The sequence below is a fragment of the Zeus faber genome (assembly GCF_960531495.2).
Source record: "Zeus faber genome assembly, chromosome: 20".
NCBI classification, from domain to species: Eukaryota; Metazoa; Chordata; class Actinopteri; order Zeiformes; family Zeidae; genus Zeus; species Zeus faber.
This window is the reverse complement of record NC_137207.1, coordinates 16,271,559-16,293,247: the sequence shown is the minus strand read 5'-3', so window position 1 is coordinate 16,293,247 and position 21,689 is coordinate 16,271,559. Positions and strand designations below refer to the sequence as shown.

Below are 21,689 nucleotides of genomic sequence, written 5' to 3'. Positions count from 1 at the left end.
GGTGTTTACTCATTTTAATGACAGGGCTCGCCTCCCCACTCGATTCCAGAGGGACTGACTACTGAAAACGCATAAAGAGTTAATGGGCGGCGGTCTGAGAGCCGTTCACAGAAAAAGAGAGACGTGACGACCCTCTGGAAAAAGGACGAAGAGCGCCGCCTTCGACTCCTGCCTTTATTCTCCTTCCGCTTCCCTTTTGCCACAGTTTGTGAACCGCCCCACCGTGGGCATATGTAAATCAAAATCAGAAAACCAGTACAGTCGAGAACCGTGAACTATGTGGGAACAACGAAAGAAAAACATTGCAACAAACTGGAGTGATTTGTCAAGTGAAGTCATAGTTTAATCTCACAACACAAACGGGCCGGGCGTGTTTCATTGCGACATAACAGTCATAGGCGGGAGAGGCCTCCTGGTGACGAGCTGCGTCCGTGCGAGAGACCTCAACTCCGAAGCTTTGGCCGGGCTTAACGTTTCGTCGAGGCGTCCCCCCGAAAGCTGTGGCTCGCACGCGGACACTCCGTACCCAGACCATTTGAGAATGGCTTAGTCATTTATTACCGCAACGGTTTATGTTTCGAGAAACACTTCTGTGACCTTGTGGATCTTTCTCCTTAATTAAAAAAAAAGCAAAAAAAAAAAAAAAAAAAAGCATGCAAACGCTTCCTGGAATTATTCCTTCAAAGAGACGGAAAACCTTTCAGACAAAAAAAAGAAAAGAAAATTGTCGAAAAATGTCATGTAAAAGCGCTTAAATGGACAAATAAATAAAAGTAACAAAGGAAATAAATATCTTCTGGCAGAGTGGGTAAAGCCAGTTTGGTGCGTAACATGATACCACATCTAATTAGCAGGCGTGTTTGTGGGTTACAGGTTCCCAGTACAGCGGCAATTATCCGTAATACAAAACAATACAAAACAAAACAAAAGTGAGTCAGCCGCCACGTTTTGGAGTCCCGGCGCCGTCGACAAAAGAGTCCGTGATAGAGTTTGGATTGATTGATTGGCTTTCGGTTCCTTTTTATGGAGGCTTCGTGGTGTGTCCCGGTCACATGACACCGAGCCCACGCCGCCCCGCCCCCGCCCCCCACCGTGTCCAGGCTCTGCTTTGCCTAATCCTATAAACACTTTCTGTGCACATTCCTCAGCCGCTCGGGCTCTCGCTTTGTCCTCTGCTCCCTTCTCTCTTAACTTACACCCAGAAACCTTCAAAGCCGCTCTGTGATCGCATCACAATGCCTCTGCCGGACGCGTCCTCCAGACACGCTGCCGCAGCCCCCCCCCCGCTTCTTATCTCGTCCGCTTCCCTCTGCCTTTCTTCTTCTTTCTTCCGAGCAGCGTTCGGCGCACTCTCTCCTGCCGAGTCAGTCTACAACCAAATGTTAATGTCACTTCCGAGGTTGTAGAGCTAGATTTGACCCCGGTTTAAAGCTGTACGGGGTCGGTGGCGGCGGCGGTGGTGCATCATACAGGTCGGAAGCAGTGGGGGCTACCCAGCCACACGAGGGCCGCAAAGTATGACGTCGCACCGGCACTGTGCGATTTTATTGCCACGACTACAAGCTCAGAGCAACCACTAGCACGGGGCATCCCAAAATGGTACAGAAGCTGAAAATGTAATTAACCATTATGATAAAAGAAAAATCATAACTCATTTTAATTTAAGCTTAATTTAAGATTTTTTTTTTTTTTTTAATAAAAAATAATATAACTTTCATTATTATCTTCATCATCTGCTGCACCACGGGGCTCCATGGGCCACATGCAGCCCTCGGGCCACAGGTTGGCCACCACTGGTTTAGAGCCTGTAATTAGTGCCAGCCTGGAGGGAGGGAGCAGGGGGCTGCTACAACTAGCAGTACACAACTCATACTTTAAAAATATTGGGTGGGGGGGCTTCAAAAAGGGAGCAAAAGAGAATCCCCCAATCCTCTTTTCTGTCTCCTCCTAAAAAAAAAAAAAAAAGGAAAAAAGAAAAAGTGCCGACGGCGCAGGCCTGGGCTGGTCCTGGAAACATCTGGAAGTCTTTTCCGTGGTGAACGTCCTCTTGTGGGGGAGGCGGTGGGGCCTTCCCCACAGCCGCTGACCTCAGAGGGGCGTAGTGTGCGCGCACACACAGACACAGACACACACAGACACACACACACACACACACACACACACACACACACACACACACACACACACACACACACACACACACACACACACACACACACACACACACACACACACACACACACACACACACACACACACACACACACACACACACACACGGCCATTTGTGTTTTTCAGGCTGAACTCGGTGCTGTTCTGCCTCGGAGGTGTTTGATGAGATTAAATGTTTTAACACGTCAACAAATGTGACAGAGCGAGGGCGTTTCCGTCTGCCTAGATCATTGACTGCATTAGTCAAACGATTAACAAAGTTTACAGAGTTTGGTTCCCCGATCAAGGAACTTTTGGCGTCACGAATTTGGTCGGCTTCTGTACATATTGAAATAAACAGATAAGATAGATGGATATTACTCAAGCCCCGGGGGAGAGAGGGAGGAGAGGAATCTTTCAGTTTTGGATCTTATTTCTTGTTTCCAACATATCATTACATTTCACTGCATATATGTATGAAGGTATGTGGGTTAATGACGTGACGCTCATTTTTTTTGTGTACATATTGGTTAGATACATTTCAAATTATTAAAATTAGAAAATATTTAAAAATAAAAATAAAAAGCCAAACACAATTTTCATTAAACCCTAATCTTAAAGTTTTGGATTTATTCAACTTTGAGAGAGTATTAAGAGAATTTGGGTAAAAATGTCAATACGGTGTAACCACAAGAACATGAACCAAATCATTTAACTTGCTGAAAAAAAATTTGAAATTCTCTCCAAAATCCCTTCTAAAATAATCTGGCATGATCTTGCATAAGAACTTTTCTATATTAGATCAAAGTAATTTTGTAAGTATTATGTCAGAAGGTCATGTGACAGGAAATTTTGTCACAGAGAAGGACCCTTGAAGACCCCAACTGCTATGAGTCAAGGTTAGTAGCTCTCTTAAAAATGTAACATAATTAAGTGTTTTTAGGCTTTGGTCAGGCAAGACTAGGTTGCATGTCAAATGGTATGACCTCCTTAATATATTGATAAATCATAAAATATTGAATTCAATGGGAAAAACTGTGTTTGCATATTCACATAAAGGCCAAGTGTGTACATGGTTGTCCATAATAATGCCTGCAAATTCTGATTTTCGGGGATGAAATGTCAAATGGTGTAACCGGTTACACTCTGACTCCTTTCTGTAAACAGAAGAGACCAATTTGACCAATTTGATCAGATTCAGGGCCAAGAGTATGTCATTTAAGGTGCCAATTATATTATTTGTATAATTTAAATAGTGACTTACTGTTTAGCATGAACAGTAGCTTTAATAGGGTTTAATTTAGATTGTAATTTCAGCGATTGTCAAAATGTCCGCGTTTTTTATTTTAAATATAAACTTCCATAATGCATGTTTTATATTTTATTATGATGTATGTAAACAGTTTGTTTAAATGATAAATAAATAATATAAATACCTTTATTATAGATAAAGTGTACTTCTTGTCCCCAATAGATGCCACTTACAAGCAAAGAAAAAGTGGCTCGCCACAGAGCGCGAGTGAACGCAGATCCTGCTGCAAGGGCAAATGACCTGGCCGAAAGACGGGAAAGGTAGTGCACACCCTGTGTCCGCGTGTGCGCGTGTTGTTACAGCGCACACACGCGCGCACATTTTTCATGTGAAGAATAAAGTCAGTGATGTACATAGTCTGTGGAAATGAGAGGAGTGAGAGGATGATTTATTATAGATATAAAAGGCTAATTGTTTTATTTTAAAATTGTATTTATAGCTATCAAAGGAGGAAGGGAGAGGGAAAGATTGCAAACACCCCAGTAGCAGAGCTCTCCAAAAAGAATCAGAAGATGATGAGGGAAAGATGGAAGCCGTCCCAGAGACAGGGAGAAAAAACGGGTACTTATTGATGTTCTAAACCTTACTCCCCCATCGATGAACACATCAGGAGATGAGCAGCATGTTGGCCCTCCGGAACCCATAGTTAACCTTCATGATCGTGGCTATGTGCAGCCAAATGTAGAGGTACCACAGGCATCCTCAACTCCCATTAAGGCAGGACAGAAAAGAAGAAGACAACAAAGTGCAGCGCTGAAGGAGCGGGAAAAGCTCAGGTCTGAACTCCGCCGAATGAAGAGAGGAGTTAAGACAGCAAATTCAACGGCACAAAGGCTAGAAAAGAAACTGCACCAGCAAAAGAAAGGAAAAAAAGACCAGGAATTCAGAGAGAGGAACAAACAGGGGGACAGAAAGAAAAGTTCGGAGGAGAAAAAGGAGCAAGTGGTCAGCTTTCTTTGCAGAGATGAGAATACTCGCTACAATGGAACCGTCTTGAGACGCCACAGACTGTCGTATAGACAGTCTGTGGCGTAGGAGGGAAAAACCTACACCAACTTTGCCAAGGTGACACAGAGTGGGAAGACTGCCGACCTTCTTGCTCTTCTCAACAAGAAGCCTGACTCTCTGGCCAAACACCAATTCAACCGGATCCATCAAGTAAAAGCTCTCGAGAGAAACAAAAGAAACACTAAAAGACGATGACATCTGCACCCATGTAGATTTCTCCGAAAACTACAGCTGCAAATTAAATACTGAAATTCAAGCTTTTCATTCCGGTGGCAGCCGCAAGCGTGCCACCATCCATACCTGCGCGGTACACACAGCACCAACATCATATTCCTATGGCACCATCTCTGCCTCGCTCCGCCATGATGAGCGTGCTGTGTGGGCACACCTGGAACCTGTGTTTAAGGATGCCGTCCTGTAAGTGCAAATCACTTCCTTCTTCGCTTCATATAATAAGTGGTGGGCCTGTTAACCAGTATAGGAACAGGAAGAATTTTTATTTATTAAGTACAGTGCCTTTTCTTTATGGTTTCAAGAATGTTTCGTGGAATTTCAGTGAAAAGGCCCATGGAAAGGGCGCCCCAGATGGCGTGGGTGGGGTCGTAAAGCGCCTTGCTGATGCAGTGCTGAGGGGCAAGGATTTGCAGACCGCAGAGCATGTCTTCAACTTCCTGGAGGATGAGTCCAGTGTCCGTTGCTACTGGATATCAGAAGAGGAAATCAACAAATATGACGAAAAGGTCCTGCCCTTAGTTCCAGCTGTAAAAGGTACACTAAAGATTCATCCCGTCACCTGTGAAGAGCCAGCTGTGATCCAATACAGGGACATTTCATGCTTTTGCAAAAGACCCAATATCTGCAAGTGTCATGGGCCATCTGCAGTTGATTTCAGGGACCCACCAGCCACCACCTCAACATCTGATAGCATGGAAGATCAGGAAAGTAGGCAGGGAAAGTTTGCTATTGTCAGATATGAGGGCAAACCATTTGTGGGGCAGATCATTCAGGTGGTTGGGGATGAAGTAGAAGGAAGCTGCATGCAACAGCTAGCTGTGACGAATAAACCTCTTGAATCTCGAATCCTGAATCTACTTCATGGTTGAAAGGTTGGTTTTTTTTTGGGTTGTTTTTTCAAATTTTTTCATTTTGTGTTTGTACAGATTCTCGTTTGTTTCATGGGAGCATCATCTGAGGGGAGGAGAATTAAAAAAAAAAAAAAAAAAAAAAAAAAAAGCAGATTTAGCACTTTTAATACGGCCGGGAGGGAAAATAACTCCTTGTCCACACACACGTACACACAAACACACACACGTACACACACAGACACAGACACAGAGGCGGCCATTTGTGTTTTTCAGGCTGAACTCGGTGCAGCTCTGCGGAGGTGTATGATGAGATTAAATGTTTTAACACGTCAACAAATGTGACAGAGCGAGGGCGTTTCCGTGTGCCTAGATCATTGACTGCATTAGTCAAACGATTAACAAAGTTTACAGAGTTTGGTTCCCCGATCAAGGAACTTTTGGCGTCACGAATTTGGTCGGCTTCTGTACATATTGAAATAAACAGATAAGATAGATGGATATTACTCAAGCCCCGGGGGAGAGGAATCTTTCAGTTTTGGATCTTATTTCTTGTTTCCAACATATCCAACACATCATTACATTTCACTACATATATGTATGAAAGTATGTATATGTATGTGACGAATAAACCTCTTGAATCTTGAATCTACTTCACGGTTGAAAGGGATTTTTTTAGTTTTTTTTTCTCATTTTTTCATTTTGTGTTTGTACAGATTCTTGTTTGATTCATGGGAGCATCATCTGAGGGGAGGAGGAGAATAAATAATAAAAAATTAAAAAAAAAAAAGGCAGATTGAGCACTTTTAATACGGCCGTGTGGGAAAATAACTCCTTGTCCACACACACACACACACACACACACACACACACACACACACACACACACACACACACACACACACACACACACACACACACACACACACACACACACACACACACACACACACACACACACACACACACACACACACACACACCCGTGAGGTAGGACCAGGGTTTTCTAGTCTGAGCTCAACTCGATATAGGCCATTTTGAAATTCCATAGGCTCCGTGTTGCCGCCAGAAGAAAAAATTAAGGAGCAGCGGGGCGTCCGCGTGGCACACAAAGAGGATGGGGAGGGGTGCTTCCCTGGTCACTTGTTGAGCAGCTGCTTCCTCTGGTGCTCCCACAGTGCCTCCAGGTGCTCCGCCCTCTTCAGAGCGGCCTGTCAGGGGAGAGAATCATCCCTCATCAGCACCGTGGCCTTGTGACTGCGTTCCGGTTGCAAATGAGCCAACAGGAAGCGGCGGTGCAGGTCTCTCACCTCGTGCTGCTTTCGAAGGCTGTTGATGGTTTCTTCCTTCTTCAAAATGGCCGACTTCACTCTGGCAAATCCGAGAAGGACCACACATGAAAATAATGCACAAATGTATACTCCCTCCCCCCCCCCCCCCCGGCGATTCATCTGAAAATTAGGGTACTGTTTCCTTAGAGGAGGGCTTTCCCACGACATACTGTTGGGGGACAGATTTTCAAAACAATAAAAGAAAATGCCAAAAAATGGAAATCTTATAACTGCATATTATTGTCTTACATATTTATTTAATTTTTTTCAATTTAATTGTATTTATTTATTTATTTTTAAATCGCCTCTGCATAGTCAAATGTTATTTATTTATTTATTTATTTGTTTATTTATCTGTATCGGTTAATATATTTATTTATTTACTTATTTACTATATTTATGTATTCAATTACTATATTTATTTATTTATTTTATTACTTTCAGCCATGACAAGATACGATTTGTAATTTTACTCAACAATATCCATTTCCTCACTTGGGCCTGTGCTTAGCGGCCAAATATGCCAGACTACTCCAGTTTATCGCCAACCATTAATCCTATACAAAGGGCCAATCGAGATTGATGTGCAGGCCACATTTGGCCCCTGGAATGCCACAATAGCCCTTTCTCAGAGGATTAGAGACTTGGGACGATGAAAAGCCTCTATTTGGGAGACACCATTCTCACCTCTGATTGATCTCCGCCAACTCCTCCTCTTTCTCCCTGCTGACCCGTTCCACGTCCAGCCGCAGACGGGCCCTTGCCTCCGACACCTCCACCTTCATGCGCCGGTTCTCCTCCTCTATTAACACCAGCCGCTCTGCAAACTCCTGCCTGATGACTTCGGCCAGGCTGCGGCGCTCCTCTGCCATCTTATCCCTTGACTGGACAAAATATCAATAAATATACCTCGGAACTATCTAAATATAAAATTAAGATTGTTAATATTATATTATCTATAAATAGATGTAAAAATACACATACACATGAAAAACACTCAAGCAATATTTTTATGGTGACTGGTGAGATGTGAGCCATCCACGTTGCACTGAGGGTATTTTGGGTTAGTCTGCATTGTTGCCAGACATTTGGTTGTCGTTGTAAAAAAGGATTCCATTTTCACCCTTTCGCTCTTCGTCCTTTCCGCTTTTCGATATTCCGGGTTCAACTAACTGCGTACCTGGGTGACGTCCATGACCTCCTGCTCCCTCTGGCGCAGCAGACCCTTCACCCTGATCAGCTCCCCCTCCGACTCCGTCAGACGCTTCCTCATTTCCTGCTGCTTCTCCACGGCGGTCCGCTCCGACCGCTCCAGCTCCTGCAGCTCCGTCTCGTATTTCTCCCGGACTCTTTTAACCCTGGGGGGTAAAGGAGGTTAAAGCGAATATGCACACAGTTATTCAATAAAGTATTCCAAGTAAGTATTATCTATTTGGGACAGGGCATTGGTAAGTATTAAGTAGAAACAGGGTTATGTGGTGAACCAGATGATTCTATAAGCTGTTATTATAACAGTTTCCTCAAGGCCAGATAGCAAGCAAAGTGATGAGGAACTGTAATGATTAACAATTTCTTCGCTCCACAGATCTTCAGCCAAGTAATCAGAAGGACATTGTGGATTTCTCTCGACTGGAAAGCATGTGAGTTGGGTTCATCTACGTCTACAACAGGTAAGTACTGGGTTCAGCTGTAGGCTTAGTGTTTTAAAACATCAGAAATGTTCACACACACACACACACACACACACACACACACACACACACACACACACCTGTTTTCAGACGCCCTCTCACACTCCTCTCTGGCCCCGCTGGTCTCCTGCTCCAGCCGCTGGATGGCCAGCTCGATCTCGCGGTCTCGTCGATGCAGCATTTCCTCTTTGAGCTCGCGCTCACGACTCAGCAGACGCGCTTCCTGCGGGGGAGCAAACGCAGGCTGGTGTCACCTCTGACCCCGTGCTGAACTCATGAGGCCCATGCACACAGCAGCACAGGCACATAAATAACAAAAAATATTAAGGGGGAAATACATCTGTCATCTGTGCTATGTTGGCTGATCAGTGCATTCTTGCCGGGAAAGGCCGACCCCGCCACCAAAATGGTTAACAGCATGAAGAGCAAAGAAATACTGCAGACACATTGAATGCATGTTTCTTGAAAAATTGTCAACTAAAAAAAAAGTATAAAGAATGGGACCTTTCAACTAAAGGGTGAAATTACAGATGACCAATTTGATACATACAATGAAGTGCAAATACAGTGTTGACAATCAGCCCTTAAATTCTCTTATAAGCACGGACACACACACTCACACTCACACTCACACTCACACTCACACTCACACTTCTGGCCCTCACTGATTGCATCCATCCTCGCTCATACCATGTGACTTGCTGGCCCCCAGGCCATTGTTCATTTGACATTTAAGTTGAGAATGGTATGTGTGCAGGTGTGCGTGTGTTTTCTTATAAGAAATGTACTGTATATAGTAAAAACATTTAAGGGCTCATTGTCAGCACAGTATTTTTTCTTCGTTGGTAATCGGTAATTGGTAATCCCTCATTTTTTTATTTTAGTGTGTTTATATCTGTGAGCAACTGTGATTTTTCAACATACATACTGCACAGAATTGACACCGTGCCAACTTCTGGGTCGGTAAACACAATGGCAAACGCCCCCCCCACCTCAAAAATCAAAGAAAAGAAAACAGCTCAGTTTCGGTTCTGTGTACTGTGTTTGTGAGCTCTGTCCTCTGTAGTTTTGAAAGGCAGTGGTGCGCTCAGAGCTGCGGCTCTCACAGTGTGCAGAGATCCAGCAGCTGAACCAGAGACACAATAAGTGGCATTGAGGGCCGCTCGCCCACAAGAGAGAGGGCTGCTCAGAGCAGATACTAAAAATACTCAAACAAAATGGGAGGGGGGGGGGGGGGGCACCCAGGCATAGATGAACTAGTGTTCCTCAAGTATGGGATTCTAAGCAAGCACACACACAGGCGCACACAGGCACACACAGGCACACACACGCACGCACACGCACACACGCACACGCACACACACACACACACACACACACACAAAAATTTAATTGGATATTGACGATCTTTGGCATGCTGTATCATTGCATCTTCATCAAGTCTAAACAGTTAAATTTGACCAGATATAGAAGGATACTGCCTTAAAAACCTCCTTATGATTATTGTAATAGCAACTCTTCTTACTACAGGCAGATACTCACCTCTTTCGACAGGTAATTTTCTTCCCAGGTCTGCTTCTCGATATCCAGGCGCTCTTTCAGCGCTTTCATCTCCACCTGGCCCGGGCACAAAACGCAGGACACATTTTCCATTAGTCCGGCACGACGCGGCCATAATGACACCCCTGGCCGACGCCCATGGGGACGGCGCCAAAGGAATAAGGTTCACTGCGGAAAAGGAGGCTCGCTGTGGGATGGGACGTCCGTGAAACAGAGTGGACCTGCCTGGTGTCTCCTCTCCAGCTCCTCCCTTGCCTTGTCCAGTTCTTCTCGGAGGACTTGACCGGCCAGAGAGCTGTTGTCCTCCAGACGTTTCCGCAGCTCGTCCAGCTCAGCCCGCTCCCTGCGAGGTGGGGGTGGGGGTTGCGTGTTATCTATTTATCGAATCACTTTATAAATCCACGGGGGTCAATAAGGTCAAGAAATCAAATAAAAAATAACTTCAAAGTCAATAAATTGATCGAGAGCAAACTTATAGTTATTAGTATATAATTATTATGTTCTAGCTTTATTCATGCTAGTGTCTTGAGGCTGCACTTTTTAATGGGTGGTGAGAGAGACGTACATCACAAGGACACAGATAAAGAAGGATTGAGATGACAGAGAAACGGGTGAATGGAGAGAAGAGCCACCTGGCAGCCATGTCGAACAGCCTCTCTTTCTCATCGGAGACCTCCTTGTAGAGACGACCCCTCAGCTGATGCAAGGAGAGCTCCCCCTCCTGGAGCTGCTTCTCATATCTGAGACACACACACACACACACACACACAGAGAGAGAGAGGCGGCCATTTGTGTTTTTCAGGCTAAACTTGGTGCGGTTCTGCGGAGGTGTATGATGAGATTAAATGTTTTAACACGTCAAGAAATGTGACAGGTCGAGGGTGTTTCCATGTGCCCAGATCAGGCCCGGAGGAGAGGAATCTTTCAGTTTTGGATCTTATTTCACTCGTGGGAAACCCAAACGGTTTGGGAGGGAGATACACATATTTACACAAATAATACACACACACACACACACACACACACACACACACACACACACACACACACACACACACACACACACACACACAGCAGTGTGTGTGTGTTGGCAGCAAACCCATCCCACCGTACCCATCCCAATAGCTCAAAAACAAATACATGTGTGTAAGTGTAAGAGCTACAAGTTATGGAAAAAATATGCAAAAATATGTCTGATCAATGTGTGGCATCATAGGATAACAATAGCTACTTGCATTATCAGGGAAACCTCTGATATGAGTAATGATAAAGGGAGCATATAGAATATATATTTTATAAGATGCTCTCAAAAAATACCTGAAAAGATACAAAGTAGTAAATTAAATGACACAAATTCATTTGCGACCAGTCATTGAGTTTGATGGATGAAAAACAGAATTGCTCTTCACGAAATCTCCAGTCTGTGCACATTGATTTTCCATTTTAAAACCATTGTGAATAAATTGCACGGTCATTCAAATTCGGTATTGCTGGCAAAATGTGCAATGTCTGTATCTGTGTTGGAAACAAAGTTGTGGAGGAATATTTAAACTACTTTTTTCAGCATTTTATACTTTTATACTATACTATATTTTTACAAATATTCATCATATATTCCCCGTGGCCGAATCCTCTTGTGGTGCGGAACAGCACTTCAGTGCAGAGGCATCAAACGTACCGGAAGGAATAGTGAACAGTGAATGTGTGTACTGGCCATTGACATCTTGTGATCACAAAAAATAAAAATAAAAAATGATACTTTGTGGAGCCCAAATAAGTGACCATGTATGAGTGTTTATACCTCTGCCTGGCCTTCTCCCTCTCTCGCTCACACTGCTCATCCTTCTCCTTCCCCAGCTGTTGACGGAGCTCCTCGCATTTATGCATATAGCGCTGGGCCGCACGCTCGTCGGACTGCAGCAGCTCGGTCTCATGCAGCGCACGCAGCTTCTTTATTTCCTGCTTGTGCTTGGAGATCAGCTTCTGGATCTCAGGCTCCAGACCTGGAGCGGGGGGGGGGGGGGGGGGGGGGGGGGGGGAGTCAAGTCAGGGACTCAGGAATTCAGGCCCCGCAAAGCATTATATGCTGCTTATTTTCAAAAATATGATTTATATGTTCTCTCTTTTCCCTGTTTGGAATGCACGATTTTGGCCGACAGTATCTTCAGGAAAGCGCGCGTGAGATAAGAACACACTCTGCTGAAAAACCCAAGCACTGAGCCCATATCTCATCAAACAGTTATATAAACAGCTCTAACTAATTGTGATGATTAACATCTCTTCTTCTTCCTTCTTCTTGAAAATATATATATTTTTTTTTAGACTACTTACAAGTAGTCAATAATATTGACTATTTGTAAATAGTCTGAAAAAGAATGAACTGAATGAATGAATGAATAACTTTACCCTTGTATGTGATCACATACAAGGGTAAAGTTATTAGACAACCGATTTACAAAATCAACTAAATTAAACCTACCAATCTAAATTCAATGGGCCAAAGGACACTAACATGAGCTTTTTGAAGCGTCCGGTCATATGACACAAGTAATAGCAAACATCCGTGACTTCGCTGAAATCGGTACTTTATGCAGTCCTGATATCTTGGGGTGGGAAAGATAATGCAATACACTGATTGAATGGTTTAAGAAACAAACCCCCGGACACGACTACCCTCTGAGAACGACGTGAGAACTTCGCTTACCACCACAGAATATTCTGTCACATCTTCTTGATCGTTGCAATTTATCGTTCACAATGCGACAACTATGACTCAAACAGGGAAGTGAAAGAAGTTTTAAATAGGTAAATAAAAGTAAAAGGATCACATGAGAGCAAACAAGAGACTAGGGTCCATGTTCATCGGCGCTAGGGATGTCAATGCATTTTGCACATTGCATATTATTGAAGACGGGTTTTTGTGACTGCTAGGACTGCTTTGTGACTGCTCCCATGGCTTCGCGGCAGAAGTCGACGGGGCTTTTTACGTGAACTACCTTTCACTGTGATCTCTTTGATCTTCCTGGTCTTCTCGTCGAGCCACTTCTCGCGCCGGACTTTCTCCGTGGCGCTCATCAACTCCTTGAGCTTCTTGATCTCCTGTGGAAAGGAGGGGGAAAGGGGGTCATGGCCGTGGCAATGTGTCGCGCAGACGACACTAATGAAGGCCGGCCCGGGGAGTCCGATGCGTCCTAAAGGATCGAGGCGGGGTGGCGGGGGTGCTGAAAGGAGAATGTTTTGTCACCCTGCTGCAACAAAATAAATGCCTTGGGGGGAGGGGGAGGGAGGGGGTGTAAAGAGATCGGTCGCTGGGGGTCAATGGGAAAGGAGCGGTGGGGACTGAGGTGACTCGGGTTCGCCCCTGCACGGCGACCTGGGAGAGAAAGTCGTGTGATACGGGGGAGCTACAGACAGGGCAGAGGGAGACAAGCATCACACATGCAGACGGGACTAACATGCGCCAAACATGGAGGGCTATCTCAATGAGAGAGACAGAGGCTGAGCGGGAGACACGGCAGCAGCGGTGTTGTGGTTAGCGATGGTGGTTGTAATGGGGGTGATAAGTAGGTTAGGGGAGAAAAATGTTACCTCACACAAGGGACCCAGAATTTGCCACACCTACAGGCAGAAAAAAAATTAGACACAGACATAAGACACAGATAAAGAAAGAAGAGAGAAAGGGGAGGAAAAAAAGATAGAAAAGACAGTTAAAACAGATACGATCATATGAGCTGCGGAGACACATGAGCACAAGCACTAAAGCGAGAAGACATGCGCTGGTAGACGTGTTAACCAGACACAAACTTTATTTTAATTTTCTAAAATCCTTTCAATGCTCTCAGTTTTGTGACTGGAGTTCGCCCCCTGGTGGTCAAGATTCTCACTACCGGGGAATCTTGCCTCCCCGCTTACCATTTCGTGTTGCTGTTGCATCAGGGCGATCTTGTTGTTGTACTTCTGGTCCACCTGTTTCAGCTCTCCAACCACTCCCTCATAGCGCTCGCTCAGTGCCTTCTTATCGTCAATTAGCTGAAAGGAGCAAGAGAGACAGAAGATCAATATTTGAGAGTGCAGAGAGATGAAACATTTCCAGACCATTTCCATTATTTTCTAAATTCTAATGTTGACAGGTACGCTTATTGATCACGCAGTAGAGCAGATCAAGGCACCACTGACTTTTTTCTTATTTACTTTGCCACAAGGATAATTGCAATCAGACGCCGCATAACAAGGGCAAATTGCACAAATGAGTAGGCCAATTGCTTTCACTATCCAGTGAGAAAGATGATCTTTGGAGAGGGGTTTCCCAGTTTTCTGAGACACATAACAAACAAAAAGCTGGTCGGACTAGCGTACGGAGCGTGTGCGCTCCACATAGACCAACAGCGCCTGTACAGGGCACACAGTCTACAGCCTCTCGTCCTCCTCTGACTCAAAGGGGGGAGGAGAAAACTAAGAAAGAAAAAAATCGTGGTCGATTTGAATCCGGCTTTTATGTTCTTGGGCTGGAAAACCGGATTGGGTTTCAACGTAATCCTCCGATTATCTGTGGAGAACACCAAGCAGGTCTGGTGAACAGACAGCGCGACCAGGATTCCCCACACGTTTTTCCAGAAGGAGTGCTGACTTCAACGAAGCATTGCTGACTTTAATCCCACCTCATGGAGAGGTTCAAATGCGGGTTTCATTAAAGCATTTAACGCCAAAACCAAATCGCATTATGGAGTCAACGACCGCGCCTGCAGGCGTGCCCTGCATGAACCTGGATGCCAAAGTGTGACTGCCTGGTACCTTGCCATCCAATCCATTATGACAGGCCAATATTGAAGTACACCAGGGTGGATGGTGCCAATCCTTTTACATGCAGGCCTTGGGAACTGAGTAATAACTGAGTAATATCTCCAATATAACAGCGTAATGGGTCATCTCCACTCACCGGCGCTCAAAGGCTAGCCATTTTGATGTGCAAAAGGCCTTCGTTGACGGGCTCTAGCACGCAGAATTATTTCCACCACCTCCAGGGGTAAACCATAATTCAACAGCCGGTCCCGCTCAGGGGCCATGCTAGCAGTTTCCACTTGTGCAGGGCGTGATGGAAGATTTACCCCGCTGCCTGCGTCAGGAGGTCCGGCCAGAGCGGGAGAATCCACGGTGAAGGTCTGCAAACCAAGTCTGTGTCGGCCACCAAGGTGGCATTAAAACAAGTTCCACCCTGTCCTCCCGCACCTTGTCCAGCACCTGCTGCAACAGTGGGAGGGAAGGGAATGCATACAGACAAGCCCGATGCCAGCGGTGAGGCATCGTGACCCAATGGGGGGTTGGAGTACCATAGCAAATGGAGTACCATAGCTGTCCATGAAGGTCTGTCTCGTGAAGCCAACAGATCCACCTCGGCTCGGCCAAATAGATGCCAGATCATGTCCATGAACAGGGGATGAACGCGTCAATCAGAAACTTGCGGCCGTGCCCTTGATAATAAGTCTGCTCCCAGGTTCTGCCCGCCCCGAATGTGATATGCTAGCAGGGCACAGATGTGGGAATGGGCCCACAGCAAAATCCTTGATGCCACCTGATGCATGGCTGGGGAGCGGACACCACCCTGACGAGTGACATAAGCAATCGTTGCGGTGTTGTGGGAACGTATCAGGACGCCCCCACACCCATGTGTGAAGTGTAACAGGGCCAACCGGACTGCCTCCAACTCCAACACATTGATGTGCCAGGTCTCGTGTGCCCCACAGCGCCTGCTGACCATCTGGCCTACACAAACGGCGCCCCAGCCGTACAGGGAGTCATTGGTTTATCCCCAACCGCAGTGTTACCAGACCAAGCCCTAGCTCCAGGAGGAGCAGCAGCAGCTCCTGGTGAAAAGGCCCCTGGGATGACTTGTGAGCAGCACCATGTTCCTCCTCACCTGGCTCTTCTCCTTCCCCCACCTCCTGCACATCAGAGCCCCACCTGGGCTGCATGGAAGTCCCCCAACTCCTGGTGCGCGGCCAACTCTTAACTGATCCAGCTGGCACGGGTGAGGAGGGAGATCCAGAGAGGCGGGGGAGTATGGCCTTGAAACAAGGCCAGAGGACCGCAGAGCCAATTCCTCCTCCTTGCCCTCTCCCAAGACGATCATAGGCCATTCAGCAGTACGCCGAAGACTTGGGAGGGAACCGAAGATGTCGGCTCGATGGCGGATTACTTTCAGTGGCAGACTCGAGCACTCAACGCAAAAGAAAGGGTCCGACAGCGCCGCTTCCGCATGTGCATGGCCGAGACAGTGGACACACAGCGGATGAGTATCCCGAGTATATCATGTGTGCGCTGCAGCCCGCACATATCAAGTCTGCATAAGCCCTAATAATTCTTTAACTACCCTTTTTACATTTCCGAAAAGAGGGCCGGCTTCTAACAGCGGAGAGTTACAAAAGAATAAGCAAAGAGGAAGTATGACAGGCGGTAACCGAGTATATATACTGGGGGCAGGTCATATGATGGGTGCCCGAGTGCTTTATGGGTGTGTTTGCGCTGGCATATGATTAGCGCAATATCTTTTGTGAATTGGATGCTAAGACGGAGCAGATAGCGGGCACAACTGATGCACAATTCATTGTGCTATTAGCGGCCACAATCCATTCTTTGTGAATTCAACCTAAAGTGTATTATTTATCAAATGCACAGCATGACAGGGTATGACAGGGTCATTCTGAACAGTGAAATTATTGTCGCAAGGCAAGCGACAACTACGTAGAAGGCATTAAAAACATTTTTTTTCAAAGAAGGTATTCAATTGTTACAAAAGAAAAAGTCAGCAAACAAGGGCAAAACTGGCAAGAATAGCAATAAAAATATACTTGATAAAAAAAAAAATTAAAAAAAATCATAACAGTAAGAACATAGCGGCAGTACCAGGGAATGTAAAATAGGGAATGTCATATGATCAAGTTCAAGAGATTATTTGTCACATACAGTACATACGGTCATTCATATATGCAGATGTATTCTGATGGTTGTAGACAGATTGAGAATATGACTGAACAATAATAGAAATATAATACAAAGTGGAGTGCCGATAAATATTTACAGGTGATCGCATTAGACTTGGTAATTTTCAATGAACGTACAACTGACCAGAGCATATATAGAATTGTTCATGTGTCTTCAATAAGATCAGTAGCTTATTTTTGCTGATTAAGAAGCCTGATGGCCTAGAGGTAAAAACTGAGTCAGGCAAAAGTAACAGTAACGTCTACCCGACGGCAGCAACGTGAACAGTCCACAGCCTGGGTGGCTGTAGTCCTTTATTATTTTCCGTGCTTTGCTAAGGCATCGTGTGGTAGATGCCTTCCACAGAGGGGAGCTGGATGATGCGCTTAGCTGTCTTCCCAGCCTCGCAATACCAGGCAGAGGATGTTCTCAATGGTGCACCTGTAGAAGTTGGTGAGAGGATTGGCAGCCTCTTTAGAGATAGGCGCCTTTTTTGGCAGTTTTTACCCCCGAGTCCGCTTCGCCTGGACCAGGTGTGGTCGTCTTTGATGAACACACCGAGGAACTTGAAGCAGAAGACTCTCTCCACTTCAGCTCCATCCATGTGAATGGAGGCATGACCCCTCCCCTGCTGCTTCCTGAGGTCCACTATCAACTCCTTAGTCTTGCAGACGTTGCGAGAGATGCTGTCGTACTGGCACCATGTTGCCAAGACGCGAGTCTCCTCTCTGTAGACGGCCTCATCGTCGTTGGAGATGAGACCCAGGATCCAGGATCCAGTTGCAACGAGCCGTGTTAAGACCCATGATTCTGAGCTTGGAAACAGGGTTGCTGAGCTGAGCTGTGAGAGAGTATCTAACAGGAACCGTGAGATACTGTCATCCCCACAAGCGTCAAGGAATCAATGGGCCGGCACTCAGCTGGAATAACCTCCTTTCTAAATGAAGTTAAAGCGCTGATCCATAAGATTATTTAATAAACAAACAAAAAAAGTCCAATATTTCATCACATTAATTAAGCTGGCCTTTTTAAGAAAACAGTCATTCAATGTATTTGCGTGATGCATGTGCTCCTCTATGAGGCCCACCTTTCCGCACTGAGCGGGGACAGGCAAGAAGTGAAAGGCAGCCGTGGTGAACTTGATAAAGTAGTGTAGCTAGTTGTGACTGGTAAACTGTCGGTATGGATGAACAGGCACCAAAAAGGAACACCACCCTCAGATTAAAAAATGTCCCCCCACCTCGAGTGCCCAAAAAGAACAAAAAACAAAATCAGTCAATCAGAAGAAGGCAAACCTTCGAGAAAAGAAAGTGGTCATCTTCAGCAAAGATGAGGGGAAAACCTGAATATGGTAATGTGTTATTTATTTATTTCTTATGAATTCTGGGTAGGTGTGTGGATTGTAGTGCTATCTTGTACAAAATGAGGCAGGCCCACATTTAAGCTTCCCAAGATAAACTCAGATAGATTTTTTTAAAAAGATTATTTTTCACAGACAAGGAAGGAAGAGGCAGAGGAGACGCAAAGGGAGAGTGGAGGTTTTTTTTTTGACAGAACTTAAAACAAGCTGCATAGGGTGTGAATGTATGTGTGCGTACCTGATCGATGAAGACCAAATGCCTCTGGATGGTGGTTTCGTACTGTTCTCTCTGGACCTGGAAGCTCTTGCTCAGCTCCTTCTCCATCTCCTTCACGTGCGTCACCGTTAGCTCCCTCTGTTGGGTCTGGGGGGGAAGGATGGGGAGATAAATACTGTATGTGACCCACCACATACTTTGGAGACACATTTCGAAATTTGATATTTTCCTTTTTTCCCCCACATGGTATAAAAGTGAATCGGAGCTCAAAAACAAGGCGTTGCTTGTGGAAATCAAGCAAATATTTTGGAAGCAATGGCTCATTAAAGATTAAGGGTTTGAAAACAGAGGTTCTGAGAAAAAGTTTTAGAAGCCTTTCCAGACTTCTGCAACACAAAATACACATTTAGAAACACAATTAGTGCTTTAAATCGTTACGTTATAATTGGATATAACCATTGGATGTGCTGTACTCCTTCAATCCTTCAAAGAGTTTATGCTGTTTTACTGAAATAATATTCTAATCATTAATTTATAAAAAATATTGGAAAATGCATAATTCAAGTTAATCCTTTAACTTTTATTTATTTTTTATTTTTTCTTCATGCTAGTATAGGGAGCATTCCCTATACTAGCATGACCCCTCCATTATTCCGTAAATTCTAAACAATCCCATTTCCTACCTTTATTGTTTCATAACAATGATAGTGTGGCAGACCAAGGGGCGTGGTTAAGCCGCGGCTACAGACGGCAGCGCGGCCTCCTTTCCGTGGCTTCATAGCGGTCCCGGATCGGCCGAATTAGCGCAGGAGCGCAGCCGATCGGTCCGATTCGGGGCAGGTAGCTTTCTTAATGTTTGTCTGTCTTGCAGAGAGGGATCGGCGTACGGGGCTCATCAGCTGGCCAGTTGTTTTTGCCAGCGAGCCTTGCTGTTCGTATCTTTAATGAAAGCTCACGTCATGTCGGCGCCCCAGTACTAGAAAGATTCCAGCTCCCTCCCTAAACCCCTACCGGTGGGTAGAGACTCCCATAGAGAGTTTTAAGAAAGTGGCCCGTTTCAGATCACACACATGACGACCAACCCAAGAATGCAAATGGCCGCCGTTTGCATTCTGGGAATTGTTTTCTGGGAGGACCCTGCTCTGCTCCCTCCCGTTGCCAGTTCCGCAATATGATTGAGAGCTTCTGTCACCCTCTTCTCGTAATCCATAACAATACGGAGATGATATGCTTTCACGGAGAAGTGAAATTTCTTGTTTCAAGATTCAAGATTCAAAAGGTTTATTCGTCACATACATAAACATAATTTCATACATATATGTAGTGAAATGTCAATGCAATGCACCCGGTGACACGCACAATATGTTCTAGGCTGAAGACAACAGCTACCTAAAAATTTCGACTTGACTAACTAACTGATTCCTAAAATAAGGAATTTCAAATTCGAATAATATAGAATAAAATAAAATAAAATCAAGAACTCAAAGGTAATGCAGAGTGGGGGTACAACATAGACATAAAGGGAATAGACTTATAAATATGGGATAGGCTATTATGTATATACAGATATATGCATTTAAGTGGCATGTGAATAAAGTGAGGTAGTGTGTGTGGAGATATACAGTACAGGGTACAACAGCACGGCACACCAATACAGTTGTACCGAACGGAACAGCAATACAGCACAGTTTGCAGTAATCCCAGAACAGTGATACAATATGCAGTACAGTATGCTACATACTGTTTCCTCAGCTGCCTGAGGTGGTAAAGACGCTGCCCCGCCTTTCTCACCAGAGTGTCTGTTTGTAAAGTCAATGTTAAATGCTCTGTGATGTGGACTCCCAGGTACTTGAAGCTGCTCACCCTGTCAACAGAAGTCCCACTAATCATCAATGGTGCATGCGTCTTTGGTTGTAATCCACGCCTACAGTCCACAATCAGCTCCTTAGTTTTGCTGACGTTCAGGTGGAGGCTATTGTCCTGGCACCAGAGTGACAGGTCCATCCCCTCCTCGCGGTAGGCATTCTCATTGTCGTCAGTGATCAGGCCCACCACGACGTGTCGTGAGCAAACTTGATGATGGTGTTGGAGCTGGACCTGGCCACACAGTCAGGAAGTGCAGTAGCGGGCTGAGAAAGCACCACCGATTGTAAGCACGACGCCGCTTTGTAATTGTTCCGGATTTAAGACCGTCGTTGTAAGCGGCCGTGCGAGCATTCAGAGCGCAGCGGATGGATTTATCGACCCACGGTTTCTGGTTTGGAAATATCCGAACTTTCACCGTGGGAACGATGCTGTCCGCTAACGTGGCTACGAAGCTCACAGGCACTTCCGTAAACTCGCTGACCTCACTGGAACTTGATTGGAACATGTCGCAGTCGACGTCAGTCAGAGCGTCCTGAAGCGCAGCCTCTGATTGGTCCGTCCACTGCTTCACTTCCTTCGTCACCACCAATTCTCACGCGATCAGAGGCCTGTAAACGGGAACCAGCGACATCGTGGTGTGATCAGATTTCCCGAAAGCAGGGAGCGGGACGGTCTTGTATCCGTTCTTGTATGGTGTGTCGCAGTGGTCCAAAGTTCTTTCTCCCCTGGCGGCACACGTGATGTGTTGGTAGAAATTAGGCAGAACCTTTTTAAGGTTTGCCCTGTTATAGTCCCCAGTCACCACCACAGCCGCGTTGGAATGTTTGTTTTGAAATCCGCACAACACATCATACAGGTCGGATAGTGCTGTGTCGGTGTCCGATGCGGTGGAATATAAACGGCTGTAATGATGACCATGCTGAATTCCCGGGGGAGATAAAATGGACGGCATAGGATAGTCAGCTGTTGCAGGTTTTGGCAAGCAGGAGCGGGAGAGAGTCCTGATGTTTTTCGGGGGGCACCAGCGGCTGTTTACCCGTTCTGTCGGCGTGGAACACGGAGAAGGACTCGGCTGGACGAATGGCTTCATCCGGCACCAGCGGGTTCAGCCATGTCTCTGTCAGGCAGAGGAC

At 45.5% G+C, this 21,689-nt stretch overlaps 1 protein-coding gene across 1 annotated transcript in view; it reads right to left on the bottom strand.

Moving 5' to 3' along the window:
- Positions 1–6,360: 6,360 nt before the first annotated feature.
- Positions 6,361–21,689, bottom strand: part of cep131 (centrosomal protein 131) — a 27,775-nt gene continuing 12,446 nt past the window's right edge. Inside the window, exons 18-29 of the mRNA XM_080020968.1 lie at positions 18,712–18,837; positions 14,048–14,164; positions 13,132–13,234; positions 11,937–12,138; positions 10,768–10,875; positions 10,361–10,478; positions 10,118–10,192; positions 8,656–8,798; positions 8,065–8,242; positions 7,572–7,768; positions 6,864–6,924; positions 6,361–6,764 (exon numbers count right to left, since the gene is read on the bottom strand). Of these exons, the coding sequence (XP_079877094.1) occupies positions 6,693–6,764; positions 6,864–6,924; positions 7,572–7,768; positions 8,065–8,242; positions 8,656–8,798; positions 10,118–10,192; positions 10,361–10,478; positions 10,768–10,875; positions 11,937–12,138; positions 13,132–13,234; positions 14,048–14,164; positions 18,712–18,837 (1,500 nt within the window). The 3' untranslated portion in view covers positions 6,361–6,692. The remainder of the gene's footprint in view (positions 6,765–6,863; positions 6,925–7,571; positions 7,769–8,064; positions 8,243–8,655; positions 8,799–10,117; positions 10,193–10,360; positions 10,479–10,767; positions 10,876–11,936; positions 12,139–13,131; positions 13,235–14,047; positions 14,165–18,711; positions 18,838–21,689) is intronic.